This window comes from Cyanistes caeruleus, chromosome 1 (genome assembly GCF_971803275.1).
Source record: "Cyanistes caeruleus chromosome 1, bCyaCae1.hap1.1, whole genome shotgun sequence".
NCBI classification, from domain to species: Eukaryota; Metazoa; Chordata; class Aves; order Passeriformes; family Paridae; genus Cyanistes; species Cyanistes caeruleus.
The window spans coordinates 56,469,840-56,488,321 of NC_141701.1; the positions used below are offsets into that span (position 1 = coordinate 56,469,840).

General features: G+C 35.5%; 1 protein-coding gene across 5 annotated transcripts in view; it reads right to left on the minus strand.

Moving 5' to 3' along the window:
- Positions 1–16,561, minus strand: part of RTTN (rotatin) — a 78,678-nt gene extending 62,117 nt beyond the window's left edge. For 2 of the 5 annotated variants that reach the window (XM_086893870.1, XM_086893885.1), the window contains exons 1-11: positions 16,330–16,517; positions 15,549–15,736; positions 14,135–14,330; positions 12,331–12,420; positions 11,098–11,176; positions 10,141–10,255; positions 9,476–9,626; positions 8,404–8,569; positions 5,734–5,915; positions 2,762–2,877; positions 921–1,091 (exon numbers count right to left, since the gene is read on the minus strand). In XM_086893870.1, coding sequence (XP_086749996.1) covers positions 921–1,091; positions 2,762–2,877; positions 5,734–5,915; positions 8,404–8,569; positions 9,476–9,626; positions 10,141–10,255; positions 11,098–11,176; positions 12,331–12,420; positions 14,135–14,330; positions 15,549–15,736; positions 16,330–16,360 — 1,485 coding nt within the window. In that variant the 5' untranslated portion in view covers positions 16,361–16,517. Of the gene's footprint in view, positions 1–920; positions 1,092–2,761; positions 2,878–5,733; positions 5,916–6,966; positions 7,072–8,403; positions 8,570–9,475; positions 9,627–10,140; positions 10,256–11,097; positions 11,177–12,330; positions 12,421–14,134; positions 14,331–15,548; positions 15,737–15,895 lie in introns of those variants that run through there. The other 3 variants (XM_086893859.1, XM_086893876.1, XM_086893896.1) reach the window with 3 other exon arrangements.
- Between the last annotated feature and the right edge of the window lie 1,921 nt (positions 16,562–18,482).

An 18,482-nucleotide genomic window follows, 5' to 3' on the forward strand; every position in this document is an offset into this window, starting at 1 on the left:
TCCACGTGGTCATATTGCAAACTAAGGACTGGATATTTTTCTTGTTGTTTTGAGTTTTTCTTTTATTTTTAATTGCAAGTGCACATTCTTTCAACTTAAATTTTGACCTCAAACAGGTGAACTGTTCCAACTGTTATACATGGAATGGAAACTTGGCATTATGTAGAAAAGACCACTAAAGACAAAAATTATGAAAAGTCATTTGATTAGTATGTCTACACTTATTTTCACGAACAAGACTTAACATTTGTGACAAAAACTGAAAATCTACTACGACTGACTAATGTCTAAGGAAAGCTACATCCCACTTAAAATTGGTTCAAAAAATTAAAACCCATTCAGGTTTAAAGATCTAATACTTTCTATCATACAAAAAATTCATCAGACCTTTCCAACTGAAATAATAAAAAAAACAACCTCTACCCTAAAAAAACAAACAAACAAAAAAAATACCAATCCCAAGAACAACTACAGAATTTCTTTTAAAGAGCACTGGAAGCAAAGAACAATTAAAATCACTCCAATTTATGAAACATAATTGCTTACTACATTCCATCAGATTAAGTGATGATTTTACATGTTGCATAGCTCTACTCTTACTTGCATGTGTATTATTAACGAGCAGGGGGCAGCAGAGTTTTGCAAACCATATATCAGAAAAAAAGAACACTGCATTTCAAAAATCTATTTAAAAACTGTATCCTTTTTTTTTAAGATTTGTAATCTGCAGAATACACTGGTAACTGAAGAATGGACAAAGTTGCCATCTGTATACAGCATACAGTACCCAATACAAATCAGATTAATTTCTCCGTCCAAGGGGCTATTTTCTCAGCATTAATCCCTGAAGAAGGTATCTCTTACTGCCCTCTTAAAATGCAAAACCAAGAGAAAACCCCTTATAGTTAGTGATGACATACCTTTTCCACAGGGAGAAGTATTTGGAGCAATCTAACAGTGAAGAGTGAAATGCTAATAAATGCCATTCTGTGATGCACCAGCATCACCTTGGGCTGTTCTGCACTTATATTGCTTTTGTGATATAATATAGTTTCTCCAAGCAAACCCAAGACTAGAAGCAATTTGTCTTTCTGAAAACAAAATCAGAAATACAATAATTAGAAAAAAATGAAACATCACTACATATTTACAGTGTTTACACAGCACCTGCAGTATCATTAGCACAGTTATGCCACATAAATTAAAATTGCATAAATGGTACAAAATACATAGCATTGCATTTGTCACCTATGCATTAGTCCTAGATCTCAGTCTGTTTTCACTATTAGTTCTGACTACTTTGCTCAATAATTACCCATTCCTGGTTGCTCCCTCCCCTTCCCTCTCCCACTTTTGTCTCTTCCCCCACAACCTTACTTTCAGCTCACTACACTTTTGAACTTCTGAAATTTTATCTATTTTGAAGTTCAGTCTTAATAAGGAAATATTAAGACCTGGTTTGAACCTGCTAATAAAGCTTTACCTTAAATTAAAAAAGTAATTTAAAAAAGCCTTCCCAAACCAATTCACAGTAAATTTGAAAACATCAAAGAGTTTTTTATCCCTATTGATTCTCAAAGGAAACCACAAAACTTTTTTCTTCCTCTCCCTATTTAAAAATAAAAAAAATATTACTGTATACCATTACCCAGCTTATTTGCAAAGGTTTGTTTGTTAGTAGCCTATTAATAATAATCAGTATGGTACACATATTTTATATTCTACTGTAGCTTAACAGACGTATTTAAACGTTTTAACAATGAAATTCATTCATTTTAACAACGAAATATGCTGACTCAGATCATAAAACAAGTAGACAAAGAGATATTAAGCTTCTGAGTTTAAATGTTCAGCACTGATGTGATGTTGATCAATTAAAACAGATTTCCACAGATTGGTAGACTAAATTCAAAGAAAAAGTTCTCATTCATTAATAGATCCTATAAATATAAACATTTATAAAATAAGGAATAGGAAAGCCTAAAGCAATATTTTAATTAATTAATATTGCAGCTGTTATTGTTTCATATTCAGTAGTATTTTCACGAATTCTAACTCAAGCCAGGTGCATTTAAGACTACACTTAATTCAAATCCTTAGACAAGTTTCAGTCTGCACCTCCGGTATGTTTATTACATGCCAGCTTATGCTTCAGCTTTCACTTGTCTTCAAAAAAGCAAGTCAATCATTTTATCTGTTATTCACTAATTTTATAATTCATGTATATAACAACTCTCAATTGTGCTCAGCAATTTAAATTATTTGGTCAACAGCACCTTAATGCTTTAAATCTCTGCTGGTCCAGAAAGGCCTCTCCTTTCTTTCCCAGCTAAGCAACATTGTTAAGAAATTTGTGCAGGGTAGGAAATGGATAGCATGTACGTATCTTAGAATTCCAGTCCTGGATTTGAACAGTTATCTCCCTACTTTAAGATAGATTGTTTATAAGGAGTAAAGAAAGGGTAAGTTGTTATGGACATCAAATTGGTGTCCAGCATTTATAGTCAGTTTGTTTCCCTAAAATTCCCCTCCCTACATGTGTTTCTCTCAATTGCTGCTTATTTTCTTAAGGTGAAACTTCAAGTATTGTCTCGTAAAATAACTTACATTTTAAAAGGTGCCATCAACAAAACTAATAATAAACAACTTAAAATTTTCAAAAGAACAGCTCAGCAAAAGCTTAGATAAATCAATCACTGCAGAAAATGTCCGAAGCGTTTAAAAGGAGACAAATATCTGATCAAAACCTGAAGAACCTTACCAATTCCAATGCAAAAAGACTGTCATCTTCCCAAACATTTTCAGAAATAGCATCACCAATAAGGGACATGTCTTCAACAAGCAACTTAAGAACTTCCATTGTTACTCTCCTACTGCCTACAAACACAAATGAGAGGATAAATTCAAATAGAGACAAAATTTTATATTTTGATATTCAGAAGACACCACTATAAACAAGAGACTATTCCTCATATGAAATGCTGTTATTTTCCTATATACTTCTACAAAACTAAGGCTAACTGTCCTTAACCACTAATAGCTCTGAATCAGAGGAGACAACAACCAGTCAAAGTCACAACAGATTAAAACAATTGTAGACTTAGAAAAAAAAATATGAATTTCCTTAAAACTACAGAAAAATTATTTAAGAAAATAACTGTGAACTTTACTACAACTGTAAATCTGATTACTGAACCTTTTTAAAGTTCATAATAAAATCACTAATTTCTCCTGTCTAGACAGCTGTGTTACAAATCTTCTGTACATATTACCTATTCCCACTAATCTGCATTTTTGATATAGGAGTGCCTTTCTTCACGTATTATTATGTTTGACATCTTTTAAAAGACAAAGAGATGAATACCCTTGAGCTACTTGCACAGTTCTCCATAAGAGTTTTCACTTTGCTTTTAGGCTGTTATTTGTTAATTTTCATTTCTTCTTCAGAGTGTCCCTTAATAACAAAGCTAATCCAGTCTATTATTCACTTTTATCCTTTGTACAATTTTAAGCTTGAATATGTGGCCACAAAGAAACCTGGTCTGAGCTTAGAAATCTACAGCCTACATTTACTACAAATATAAACCTCCTCCTAACGTCTCCAGATAATGAGAAAACACAGGAGTTAGGTTTCATGAAGAACAAGGCAGAATATCTGGAGCCAGACCAAATATTTTCAGCCTCACACAAGTGAGAATGCCAAAACTGTCTGACATCCTAAGGAACCATACGGTGACAGTTTCCCTTAAATATTCAATTTAGTGCAACAGTTGGCTTAGTTACTTGTTGATGGTATGTTTCTATTTAAAATCATAGATGGATTTCACACAATACCATTGAATTTTCAATGTATCTTTTAACTAAGAAAAATTCTGCATCCTTCAAAATCCTCAAAACAAAATCTGTTTAAAAAAGATAAAGATCCACTTGTTCATTGTAATTAAACGTTAAGTGCTTTGTGGATTTCTCTATCTCTTGTGAATTTTACACATTGCAGAAGCCTTGTTGATATGCTTGAGGAAAATTTTTTTATCTCTGTATGTCACTAGATATGTAGTGATAATGACCATAGCTTCTGCAACTTGCAGCTTCAGTGATCTGCTTTGGGTGAGAAATGACAGAGAATCTGTCACAAGGCCTTTCTGAAACCTTGTTTTTACCTGCCTCACAGAAGTACAGTTTTCCATTGATTTTAGATCAATTTAACTAAAGAAATTTCTCCAATTTTACAAAAGAAAACAAAACCCAAAACAACCCTCACAAAACCAAAACAGGCCCACAGCACTAATGATTTCTTCCATGACTTTGTTCACAAGGCAAGTAAGCACAAAGGAGGAAAAGTTACAATTAACATTTCCACTAGAAACAGAATTTAAGCTTAACTAAAATACAGATCATATTTCAAAATAAGAGGCAGAAAATTTTACAATAAGCTTACTGTTTTTTCCTTTACCCAGTAATTTAACCATCTAGAATAAAACCTACTCTATACCCTATATGTTGATAATAATGTTCATAAAAATGCCTGTTGATTTTACTAAAGGTAACAACCCAAAATATAACCACATGAGAAACTGTGTGTTACTGTCTCACAGTATCACACTGTCTCACAGTGTGCCTTCAGATCACAGGCTTTCAGATCAACAGGAACAGGATAAAAATATTAGTTTCCTTACAATCTGTGTCTCATCACACCACAGTGGAAGAATGAAGAAATATCACCAAGGAGAGTTTAAAAAGCATAAAAAACCTAAGGGGAAGAGTCACAGACAGGTCCACCTGAAAGAAAGAACCCTGAAACACAGGAAAAACTGTCTTTTAACTCTGCAGATTTGAAGTGACAGGCACCAGAAATGGAAAAGATAGAAAATACACTTTCTGCAATTTTACATTATAAATAAAAGATGCTAGAAGTCATGAACATACTTGTGACTAATTAATATTTAAATACCACTATTCTGAAAAAGAAAAAAAAAAACACTTTAATTCATTTTAGTTGGTTTATAACAAAAAAAAATTTGAATACTTTTCATACACATTTCATAGAATTTTTATGAGTTGAAGCCTCTAACTTCTAGTATCCTAGTCATAGATAGATGCACATTTCCAGCTCCTGTATTTGAAGCTCTGACAATTACCAATACCTGTTTTGAATTGCATTACATTTTACAGCTAAATACCATTTTAGACAGCCTAAGAGCAAAAAGGCTATCCTCCAAAAGGGCTTTTCAATTTAGAACCTCTGTAAATTAAAATTTGCAATTAGACTATCATACTTATGTTCCTTAAACCATTTCTAACTGCATTTGTCAGAACAAAAAGAAGCCTTTCACAAGAATTTTCATTTATTATTTCTTGAACAGGAGGAAAACTCTATGTTTAAACAGATCCTTTAGAGAACATCTTTGGTTAAGAGTGGTTATTTTTTCATCTTCCTGAACGACATTTTATCCTGCCACACCATTTTTCTACCATGCACTCACTTCCTGCCACTGTCAGTAAAAAGCACTTAAAATTTCTATAGCAATTCTGGAAAACAATCAGAAGATTCAAGTTTTGTAACCTGAACAAATTGCCTAGAAAAGATCTGTTCCAACTAGCCACAATACATCAGTAATCATCTGTGCCTTATTTATTTGAGGTACTCACCTCATTGACCAACTTCTTGAGAGTATCTTGTATTAAGGATGGGAAAGATATATAAGTTAAGTATTTAACTCAAAACTTTCTCACCTGTTCTTAGTAGAGGTATTGCATTTTCCAAGATGGAAACACAGAATTGAGGAAGGCTAAGCTGCTTCATCTGTAATTCCAAAGTGTCCTCATTTTCAGTATCTGGTAGGTCAATATGTCCTGCGTCAAATGGGGAATGCAGAGAGATTCTGGAGTGTGCATTTGCTTGAGTACTGTTTCCACTTAAAACAAAAAGCAAACAAAAATTTTTAATAAAGCAACATAGTTAACTCCTGCAAAGAGAAAACACATATGTACAGATGTTAAAAATAGCATCAAGTATTTTCAGGACTCCTTTCTTAAACATATCCCTCCTCCCATCCCAATCTTTCTCTGCTATCTACCAGTGTTGCAGGAAGAGGGGGATTTTGTTTGGTTGGTTTTTTTTAAATGTCAGAGTAGGTACATCACAAGTAGCCTGATATCTCAGCACTCATCATCTAAATCACTTAGCACTGTGTACTGTAAGAAACATTGCACATGCAATGAATACAATACTGTATGAGGAATATCAGTTGACTGGAAATTCTTTTTTTTTTTTATGAAAAAAATTTATCAGTTGCTTGAAGCAAGACCACTTACTAAATCAAATTTCAGCCTGCATTATACTTACTGTATTAAAACCATTATATATAGCTAGCCACAAAAATCCTTAGAAGAAAATTAAGAAGCATGAGCTATGTTTACTCCTTAGGACTACCTCGTCCACTATAAAACAGGAGCTATTCCCTTGTCCAAGAAAGCTTTAAATGTAACCTATATATAATATATAGGTTATATATATATTACATATATATTTATATATATAATATATAAAAATATATTACAAAGTATATAGAATGTTATTAAATTATAGTTGTATCTTTAATTATTAAATATTTTATCTATGATATATGAATACATCATTAAAAATAGTAGATATGGTTCATAAATTATGAGCAATATATATTTCATAATTGTATTAGTTTTCAACTGGTTTTGATAATAATCTAATTCTACTGTCAGCATTATAATAAATAAAAATCAGAACATAATTTTTGTTTTCTTATCCCAAACAATGTTTAGCAATCTTGATTTGCTTTAAAAACCTGTATGACTTATAACTGGGTTTTGATTGGTTCCCTTTTTTATTATTAAATTAGACGAAGAAACTGAATTGTGGCACGACTGTGTTACATTATGTGTTACATAGAAGAGTTCACCAATAAGTAGTTGGGGTTTTTCTATACTTACCAGGGGAAAAGGAAGGAGAGGTATCAATCATAAAAACAATTCAGAAGAGGAAAGGTTAAGTTTCCAGGCAGAAATTGAAACAGACAAACAGATAGATTGAAGAATCTCAAGATTAAAGAAGAAGGAAAAGAAGAGTTACATATAGAATAGCAATAAACAAATTTACATTAAATTTATGTAGAAAAAGACAAGATTCACTAAAAGCAGCTCTTCCTTATCAAAATCAGAAATGTCAGAGCAACACAACTGTCATTTCCCTCTATCACACCTTCTATTCAACACTACGTTGTTCTTTATGCTACCTCTGAGCTAAATTATATTTTTGTAAGAAATGAGATTCATGGACAGTGAGCAGGTGTACTGCAGCACACAGGATGCAAGAAGATAAAGGTGTACAGTCATGAACAGCTCATAAACTGACCCTATTAGCACTCCCTGGTTTCTAGAAGTCTCATCACTGCCTGAACTGGTACTTACTCTTATGCAGCTTTCATTTCTAGACTGACAGCCAGGTCATCATTCTCTTGCACAATATACACCAGCTGCTATTAAACTGTTAACTGTTCAGCTCTGGAAAATGGCCAGGGCCCAGAACACATAAAGCCTGGAATTCTTTGATAGTGCCATATTAGTTACATGCTAAAAATTAATATATTACACTTAAATAAGTTTTTAATATGACTGGCAAGATGTATTTACAATTGAGCTATTCTCATTACAATCTATTTGAATACCTAGGAGGTACTCAATCACTAAGCCCACACATCACAGAGACTCAAAAGAGCAACTACCAAGCACACAGTAGAGATTTACAAGGACTTTTAAAATCTCACATACTAGAAGACATTTGTACTTGAACAGAAGCTTTAAGTTGTGTCAAGACGAGCAACAAAACCACACACAAAAACCTCTACATTTTGAGGGTATACAGACAATTAATAATTTCATAAAAGATTCAAATATTTACATGTCATAGAACTCAAATTTGTTGTCACATTTAACAACAAATTTTAAAGACTTCAATAGAAATCTTTATGCAGCATAGCATTTTTGACAATACTATATACTGTTACCTACAGGGTGGCCATTCCACTTAAAAGAACTTATGAGGTCATCTGCTGAAAAAAAGAAAAATCCCTGACTTTCCAGAAATAGACTGAATAAATGCTTTTCTGCATCATACAAATATATGCACATAGGCAATAACAATTAATAGGAAGAGACTTTGTTTAAAATGATAGTTGGTTACAAAATGTAGCAATGATTTTAAGTATTCTGAACACCACTTTAAGAATGGTTTAATTCATAAACATGGTTTGAACCTTCACAAGTAACCAAAGACATTGCATCAATCCACACACTGACAAGGAGTTGATAATATAATCCTATATTAAAATGTTTTTGACTGAAGTGTAAGTTATTTTCTGTTTCATTCACCTAGAAGATACTGCATCCCAATCTTGACCATCTCCTCTAGGACGTTGAACTGTCCGTCCAATTACAGAGGGCCGAGGACTACTACCTCCGGGTGATGGATTCTGAGAACGAGGAGCACCTCTTGCTTCTTGACAGTAAGATATAGATGAATTCTGGGAAGCTGTGCCTTTATGCAACACAAAGAATATATTTTCCCTTAGAAGTAGCCATTATTCTGAAAGATACTACGTAGTAAACAGCAAAAGTAACTAAGGTAGGATATGGCAAAAAAAACATGTAAATACTGATGACCTAGAACTACTGATCACTGGCAAGTAGCAGAGTTTGGAAACCAAATTCCAAGGCAAAAACCACTGAGGATTCCAACAGAACTACAAATCTAGAGTTGTAAAAATAGAAACAGTGTCTGGGTAAGGCTATTGGACTTGTTGATATTATAACTGAATTAGCAGCCAGTACCATTTATTAAGACACCAAATACAGTGGCCATCTTATGAAGAGAACCAGACTACAAATTTACAGAAACAAAGTTTTGATTCAATTCAGGTGACAAGATGGAAACAAGAAACCATCATAAGTAATCTACACCATTAAAGCCACAACATTTAAGTATTAAGAACATTGTGAGGCAGCCCTCATGACTTCAAAACAATGATAGAACTATTTTTAGCCATCAGCATAAAAAAAAAAGTTCACATATCCCATGAAATTAATAACTACATTGTTAAGTACTAATAGCTTGAAAGCTTTTCTGAAACTTTGCCCACTTTTATTTTACATATTTAGTTTTAGTTAAAAATCCCTTCCCTACTGACATAGAAACAATTGGATATTGGGAGAAGTTGATGAATGGGAAATCACAGAAAAGTAAAACTGAATTAGTAAATTAAAATGATGCAAGTACTCAAAGTTTTTAATTAACATTTATAGTACTGAACACCATCCCTTTAGCAAAACAGTTTCACAAGATTACATTTTCTATAACGTTCAGGTTTTGGGTTTTTTCCATCATTTTAGACAATTTTATGTGTAGTAAAAAAAAACAGTATCTCAAATACTTAAAAATACCTACCATGCTCTGAGGAAGAAAAACTTGGATCTCTGTGGAAGTTAAGTCTACTTCTCAAGAAGATACAGAGCTGTTGCAAGCACGACACAGCCTGCAAAGCCAACTGGTGTCTTCCATCTCCTCCAAAAGCCAGGTTTAGAAGAGACAAAAGGCTCTTCAAAGACAAAACCACCAACAATGAGACCTGAACATTAATCACCTTCATGAACAACCATGCCAGCAAATCTTGCACTAAATATAGTTCAAAAATGTTTCCAAGTGTTTTTCAAAATCACAGCAAAGAATAAATAGGCTAAACTACTCTTTTATGACTAAATGCAATACTATCATGCCTAAGGAAGAAGATAAGTTTCACACTGTATTTCCCATAGTCACTACTTTCATTATGGGAGCCCATTAGAGGGTGTGCAGACAACAACTACACAAATTTATCTTATCCAAAAGAAACAAAGTACTTCAGAAAGAACTTCATTATTGAGTAGCAACGTACATTGTTACAAGCAAAAAACAATGTACAGCCAATGTCCCCTTCCCTATGCACCTGGAGTTAGCATAAAGGTACTGCTGTTTAACTACTTAATTTAAAAACAAATTGAACCATTTGCATCAATTCATCCAATAGCAAAGCTTATACTACTATAATCTTTAAACTTTAAGTGAATTCTTACCTGTACAATCTTTGGTCTTTGAAGGAAGATCTCTGCAGGAAAATCTTGCATAATCACATCCTGAAGAAGCTCACAGGTACTCCAAATTAAACTTTGGTTGTTACTTCCCAAAGAGCTACAAGTTCATATTTAAATATGTATTAAAATGAAAAGAAAACCAATCAGTAATTATTAGCCTGAGCAAGTCTTAACAAGAAAGTTATAATCACAACACTGAAGAATCTAAAGAAAAAATATCTCTGTAATTCTATTGTCATATCAAATCAAAAATCAAATATGTCCAGTGTTACAAATCTGTGTTCCTTTTCTATACTCTGACATAAAGGAAATTAAATATTAAACAGGTTCCCCAGCTTCAGAAATCTTTAAAAAGGAAAAAAAAAACAAACACAAAAAAAACCAAAAACAAACTATGCTAGAAATCTATCAGAGCTCTGTGACAATTCATAAGGAATCCCAACTACAGAATTCTCCCTTGGGGCACTTCAAACACTTTTTCTAAATTTAAAAAAACAACAAAACGTCACTGCAGGAAGACAGTTTGAATGACTCAATGCCTGGATAGGGCTCTGTACCTAAACTTAGTGGCCTAAACTTAGTTAAGCTGCCACTGAAAGTAGGGATTTTCCTACCAGCTGGTCATGGGGTTAAAGTAAATAATGATTTTTTTCCAGCTTATTCTATTATTAACTGAAAAAAATCTTTGATCCACTTAAGAAATTTAAAACACAGGCTGAAGTGTCATGAATGAAAGACCCAAATATTCCCTGATTTAAACACAAAAAATGGAGAGTGGCACTGCCCAGCTTCAGCCCAGTTTTTACAACCATTTATCAAAAATTAGCTCATTGGGTTATTTACATGAACAACCTCATGATACAGAAGGACAGAAATTTACAGCTGCTATTCATAGAAAAGAAAAACTACAAGGAAATTGTAATGTTTCTATTACTGCACCTCTCATTTGATGAAAGAACATGTCTATCTGTTGAAGTCAGAGTTAGCCAAGGAAATGTGGAAAATTTCAGGCATTTCACTGCAAAAAAAAAAACAACAGAGTGGATGTCTTGAAATACATTTTATAGAAATATTATGTTGTATACATCCAAGGCAAAGTAAAAAACATATAAACAATATATTATCTTACACAGAAATATCTTTTAGTAAATATAGGCTTGCAAAAACTCAAATGCTTTTAATGAGAGTTTTCAGCAATATCAAATCATCACTAAGGTCATACCAAATCCAAATGAAATATGTTTATTGAAGAAAGCTTTAGGAAATAACAAACACAGCATTAGTGGAAGAATACTCAATCTGTCACATCATGCTTTTAAACAAATTTTAATTTTTATCTGCTACTAAAGAATATTTTATCCATTAGTATGATCTCTAAAAATGGAAAATTCACCTCATGGTTTTATTCTTAAACTTATTGTTCTTACAAAATTATGACACATAATAAATTTGTAATGAAAACAACTTTAAAGCTATTTTTAACTTAAAAGTTCGTAAAAATTATTGTGCAATTCCTAGAACAGTTGATTACTAAAAATGCAAGTGGTGATCTACCTACAGTAACTGCAAAGTCGTATTTTAAAATCTAGATCTCAGATTCATACTGTATTTTAAATAAGACACTTTCCTGTGAACTGCTACAGGCAAAGACTTGCCAAAATATTATAGATCTGTGCTTGTCAGTGAAACACTTTGTATAATTTGACAAGAAAAAACAAAAAACAAAACAAAGCATAACACTGGTTTTCATTTAAATACAAAGCAAAGATTCCCCTAGCACCTAAACCAATTGTCTAAAAAGTAGAAAGATACTTCAAACTAAGTTTTGTTGAAAAAAAAGGTACTTAATCCTTTAAGCCACTTCTGTTTATGAAAAACAGATCATCTGGAAAATACTGGCAATTTAAATAATTTTTTAAATTGCAGCACTTTCTAATGTACTTTAGAGATTCCAAAGAGTTACACTATTTACTAGAAAAGAGACATATCTATTAAGATGACTGTCATTTTTATAAGCATTATAATTGTGGCTTCTGTGGTGTTAGCTTTCACAGAATAACAAAAGGAAAAAGAAGAGCCAATTTTGCTATCCACATTTGTAATGGAATTCCAACTAAATTACAACTCTAAGCTCTTTCTGTAATTAACATATTCTTTTATAACTACACATACCAACTGTTCTTTTGGGAGATATTTCTAACTGCGGCAGATGACTTCTGCTTTGACAAAAATATCCAGTGAATAATTCCTCCTGAGGCAGAACTAAAATAAAAAAAAGGGGTAAGTTAAAAAAATGCACATGCACAGAAAAGCAAAGCTCAATTTATTTTTGTGCTTTTCTTTAACTTCTTCCCTCTTGCCCTTGAGTTTTAAATCAGTTTCCTTAATAGGTTAAAACAGTCTCAGATGATCAGAAAAATGAAGTAAAAAGGAGTGTGTCAATGTTTATTTTTTATAGTCATATTCTGCAACTGTAAAGGGTGCATTTTTCTCCATTTTTTTTACACTAACTTGCATACCATACAAACAATAGCAAAACCAGCTACACAAAATGTATTGCCTGATGGAGGACTGGCAGCCAAATAAATGGTTTTCCTTTAATCTACATGTGTAGTAATAAAATTAACTTTTCAAATTAATTACTTAAAACCTTTTTCTACCAAACTGCTGTCTTCTTAGGTCACCTGAAAAGTTCCCCTCTTGTATATATGTATGTTGCTAGATGTCATTCATATGCAAACTGTATAAAAATATACACAAGAAATGTTAACACTAAAAGCAACCTCTCCAGACCATAATACTTGATCCAAAGGATCAAACCAGATAATCCAGGTTATTAGTTTACAATTTTTTCCAGTAGCAGAATGAAAAATACAAACACTCCTGTTAGGAAGCATTAGGATTATTCCATCCACACTTGCATACAATTTACAGTATAAATAACCTCAACTGAGTAGTTTCAGAAAAATATAATTTTTCTGAATATTATTTAAAAATAATAAGAATGAACATACAGAAGGTTATTCTTCTCCGTACAGTAGAAACATTAGGTAAAAATATGCCCATATATGGGCATAGGAAGGAAAAAAGAAATTAAAAATTAACCATCAGGCACATATTTCTAAATATGTGAACTAAATCTCCAAGCATTAGAAAGGTGGCAGAAACCACCAAAAAATTAGTTTTATCTCTGTGACTACACAGTATGAATGACAGAGCTGTGGTCATTACTGCTACATGTACTGTGTAACTGCAATGTCTTTCCCACAATGAGCAGGAGGTAATGTAATACAATACGTAATTTTCTCCTCCAAATTCTGTTCTAAATTTTTTTAAGGCAGAAGAGGAGAACCAAATGGGTTAGATTGCATCTAGGAGGAAATGTAAATCAGTGCAACAGACATAATGAGCTAGGTAACAGATGCAAGCAATAGCACTCCACACATAATGTGATGTTTTTAAGAAAGTTTATGTATTTTTCTATGACAAATACTTATCCAATACTAAGTAGACAGTGCATACAACTACTATAGTTTCAAAAATCATTCTATTAGGATCAACTACTGTTTTTTTTTCTTTTTCATATTTTTCTCATAGGATTTGAATTGGTTTCCAAACTAAAGCCTACTATACAAAGCACAGCAGCAAAGCATACTGGCTAAATTACAGATTTATTGGAAGTTGCTACACACTTGCTGTCATAAAGCTGTCCTTGCAAGTTATGTCATGCTCTTCGTACATTACGGAAAACAGATACTATACATCGAGGAAATTGATAGGGAATTCCATTGCAGGAATGCCACCAGCTGATTTAGCTGAGGTCACACTGTCTCTGGCAAAATCTGATTAGCACACACTTCACTGATTTCTCAGGAATAATTTGTCTACTATGCATAAAAACATCAGCTTCTCATAGTCTTTTCATTTGCTTTATTTTAGTATAAAATAAATTACAGTTTAAAACATGTAATTTTACCTGATTGATCTACTGAAGGCTGAGACTGAGCTTGATAACATACTGAAGAACTAGAAGGGAGTTCAGAAGGAAGAAAGAACAGTCCATCCACAATCCCATCAATTATGGCCTGCAAGTTTGGATCCACGTCAGAGCGAAGCTGAGAGAAGAATTCCACTGCACCAATTCCAATCATTTTCTGAGCAGCAGGTGGATGCTATATTAAGACAAATAACTGACAAAGTTAGTTGAAGAGTCTCAAGGTCTTTGGATGGGAGTGGGGAAGAGAGAGCAGCAGGGGGAAGAAGGAAAAGAACTTAAATTCTTAAGTAACATTTTGCCTTTATTCATTTAGACCATTGTGCTGAGGAAGAGTTAGTTCATTTTCTTCCCAGTAGCTGGCATGGGGATGTGTTGGATTTGTGCTGAACACAAAGTTCAGATATTTTTGTTACTGCTAAGCAGGGCCTACACAGAACCAAAGGCTTTTCTGCTATCCTGAAAAGGGATCTAGGAGTACCTGGGAGGCTGGGAAGAGACACAGCCAGGACTGGTAACCCCAACTGATCAGAGGAATATTCCGTATCATAGAATCACAAAAAGGCCTAGGTTGCAAGAGACCTTAAAGCTCATCTAGTTCCAACAGCATGCTGAATCTATAAAGGGGGTAAAACAAAGAGGAACGGGGAGACATTGGGAGTGATGGCATTTGTCTTCTCAAGCCACCACTACGTGTGAGGGTGCTGTGCTCTCATGGAGATGGCTGGACACTTGCCCATGGGAAGTGGTGAATTAATCCCTTGTTTTGCTTTGCTCGTGCATGCAGCTTTTGCTTTTCCTATGAAGCTGCCTTTGTCTCAACCCATGAGTCTTCTACTTTTTACAAATCCGATTCCCTCCCCAGTCCCACTGGGGGGTGTAAGCGAGCAGCTGTGTGGGGTTGGGGTTGACATGACATCCATCCATCAGTATTAAGGATGGGTTGTTTTTTAACTCTGCATAGTAACAGTTTAGTGATTAGAACACAAGAATGTAAAAATCTGAGCTAGATGAAATTTCTGTAACATTTCCCCAAATTAGTTGCAACAATGTTCAAACCTTTGCTTTCCAGGAACAATGCAAATGCTTAACAGCACATCATGCTCCACGTTAAAAATGAAGCACTAAATGAGAAACTGAAGAAGCAGAGAAACTAAAGTAGAAACTCAGAAAATACTATGTTTCCTGGCTATCTCTCTGACCCTTTTGAAGTCACTGAAATTGTTTTAATTCTGGTCTACACACAGTGGCTTTATTATTTCTGTCTTTGTGAAACACTCTAAAAGTCTCGTTACATGGAGCTACAAAATCAAGTAATATCCAGCTGGTGCAATACTTAACTTCAGCATTATAAAAACATATAGTTTTAAAATAAACGAATGTTAGTATGTCATACCTTGATCAAACTGTTCACAAAATTTAATACTTCCTCTTTTATTGGTACGACTGGGAAATTGAACCACTCCAAAAGGTTACGAAAAAGTGCTTTTTCGTGGACCAAATCAGCATAGGAAATCAAGTTGTGGTCCAGTTTAAATAGAATAGTCTTCAAAGATCGCTCTCTTATCTCTGTCAGTTCATGACCTGCCGAAAAAAAGGGGATTAAGAAACCCATAAAATTATTTGACATAACTTTTTTCTTATTTGGAGAAACAGAATACTGCCAGAGATGCAGTAAAAAAAACCCGGCTTATAAGCTTCCAGTATTACGCCTACCAGGAAGACAAATACGATTACACTCACCAGCAATAACCTAATCAAGTGTGTTTGCATGATTATAAAGCGGTGAGATATAATGAGATATACTGATATAATCCGGTGCCAAACGCGCCACTACTGATACAGCCTGGTGCCGGAACCTCGAGCAGTGTGTCGTGGCTACGGAAAGCTGCCTCGGACTCACCAGCCGGACAAAAAACTACCCAAGCCCACTGAACCGAAAGGCACCGTGTCTGAAGGGGAAGTCTTTGGCATTTCCTAATGGAAGCACGCCCCCCTAGGGGAGCGCCGCCGCCTCCTCCGCGCCTGCCACGGGGAGCGGAGTGGAAGAGCAGCAGGCAGAAGAGCGGCGGAGGCCGGGCAGAGGCGGCCGGGCTCCTGCGGAGCAGCGCCGGGCCGCACGCTGCCGCTGCCCACAGCCCCGCAGGCGGCGGGGCCGCAGGGAGAGGAGCCATTACCCAGCTTCCTGACGAGCGCCGACAGCTCCATCGCGCCGCTCCGCCCGCCCGCATTCAACCGCCGCGCGGACCCGCCGCCCGCCCGCCTGGAGGCGGCCGCAGGGCACCTCGGGAAATGTAGTCTGTCCGCCTCCGCCCCGGGCCCGCCGCCGGGCGCTGCGCGCGAAGCACGCCGGGAGCAATCATCGCCCCGCGGAGCGCCGGCGGGAGCGCAGAGAACTACAGTTCCCATGAGGCCCCGCGCCGGGCCCTTCCCCACCCGCCGCGGGAGCGGAGCCCGCCGGCCGGGTGCGGCGGGGGCCCCTGAAGCTCCGAGGGTCTGTGTGGAGCGGCGGGGAGCGTGTGGCCAGGTGGCGGACGCCTCTCTTCTCAGGCAGCTAACCAGTGACAGGATGAGAGGACACAGCCTTAAATTACACCAGGAGATGATTTATTCATCCCTGTACGGAAGGGACACTACTAAACGGATGGCGAAGGACTTTTTGCAAGTGCGTGTAGTGATCGGACAAGGGAGAATGACTTCAAACTGATAGATGTTGGATTTAGATCAAACGTTAGGAAGAAATTCTTTACTGTGAGGGTGGTGGGATACTGGAAAAGGTTGTCCAGAGATGTTGTGGATGTCCCATCCCTAGAAGTGTTCAAGGACAGGTTGGATCGGGCTTTGAGGAACCTGTTTTAGTAGAAGGCACCGTGCCCATGGCAGAGAGGTTGTAACTAGATGATATTTAAGGTCCCTTCCAACACAAACCACTGTACGATTTTACATTTATAGTAATAATGGAGTGTTTGCTGATGACACTTGGATGTGTCTGACAGCACTTGAGAAACAGCTCTTGCTGACTGGTGTAAAGCAAAGTGATGAGGGGGTGAAGTAGGAGGTGAATCATGAGAGGGTTTGGGTTTTCTTTTTTGTGTAACCTAGACTCTAGGACTACACTGCTTTGTCTATAATGCAAGGCAGTTTCACAAAGGAGTTTCTTAAGCATGTACAAAAGATGCATGGTATATTGTTGGTCATCTGAGGGCTAATCTTATTTTTGAAAATTTGTACTTGCCATCATAATTGGAAAAAATAAATTGATAGGTGGATAAATGATAGATGTGTTTATTTGCTCCTGATTTTTTTTTTTTGCACATAACTGCAGGTGCACAAAATAAGATGGCCTTATAATAGTCAGAGAGGGTGGAGTTATACCATGTATTGCATGAGAAACTGCATTTTTAACAGCACCCAACAAAAATGTAAAGGTGCAGTGCAAATGCTTTCCAAAGGATATATGCCACTGCTCTCTCAGTTTATGGCTAATTGTTTCTCCATGTGTTGCCATCACTGTGCTACTCTTTCACAGCAAACTCATATTAATGTCCTCCATCTGCTCTATCAAAATTTTACTACATTTTTAATTGCAACTCAATACTGTCTGTCATTTTTCAGGACAGTATTCCTATCTGTAGAACAATATAACAAATGGACTTTATTAAGCTAATTATAAATGTACTGTGATTGCTGCAACAAGGGTTTGTTTAGCACGGGAGGCTGAACTCACACGGATCCATCAGTGCTTTTTCAAGAGCAATTACAAGAGAAGCATCACCTACTGAGTGAAAATTCCTTTCAGCTGTGCATGATATGCTCGTTCAATGAAATATGAAGAGCTTTAACCAGATGAACACTGGGCTATTCACATTTCCCCAAACAGGACTGGTGGGAACTTCATGTGACCCCATGTGACACTTGTGATAATAATAAAATGGATTTGTATCTAATTTTTCTACAGCAAAAAGAAGGAAATAAGGAATCAGGAATTTCCCAAAATAAAAAGATTTCTTCAGGAGGAAGAGCTACATCATTCACCACTATAGGAGTGTTCAATCCAGGTCCTTCTCACATCTTTAAATATGGTCAGTCTACATTGAATATAAGTTTTCTTACACTGTCCTAAGTGTTGGTGTTAGTTGCTACAAAAGCATTTCATAAAGGAGACACATGCACTCTTTATTGCCAATATACTCCTACACTGTAATTTTGGCCATTTTGGTCAGATTTTGTTAAATGAAGCCCTAATTAGGTTAAACTTTAAGAAATATTCCTAACCTGGAACAGCAGCTTCAGTTTTGCTGCTCTTGTTTTAGACCAGAAAAGAGATGAT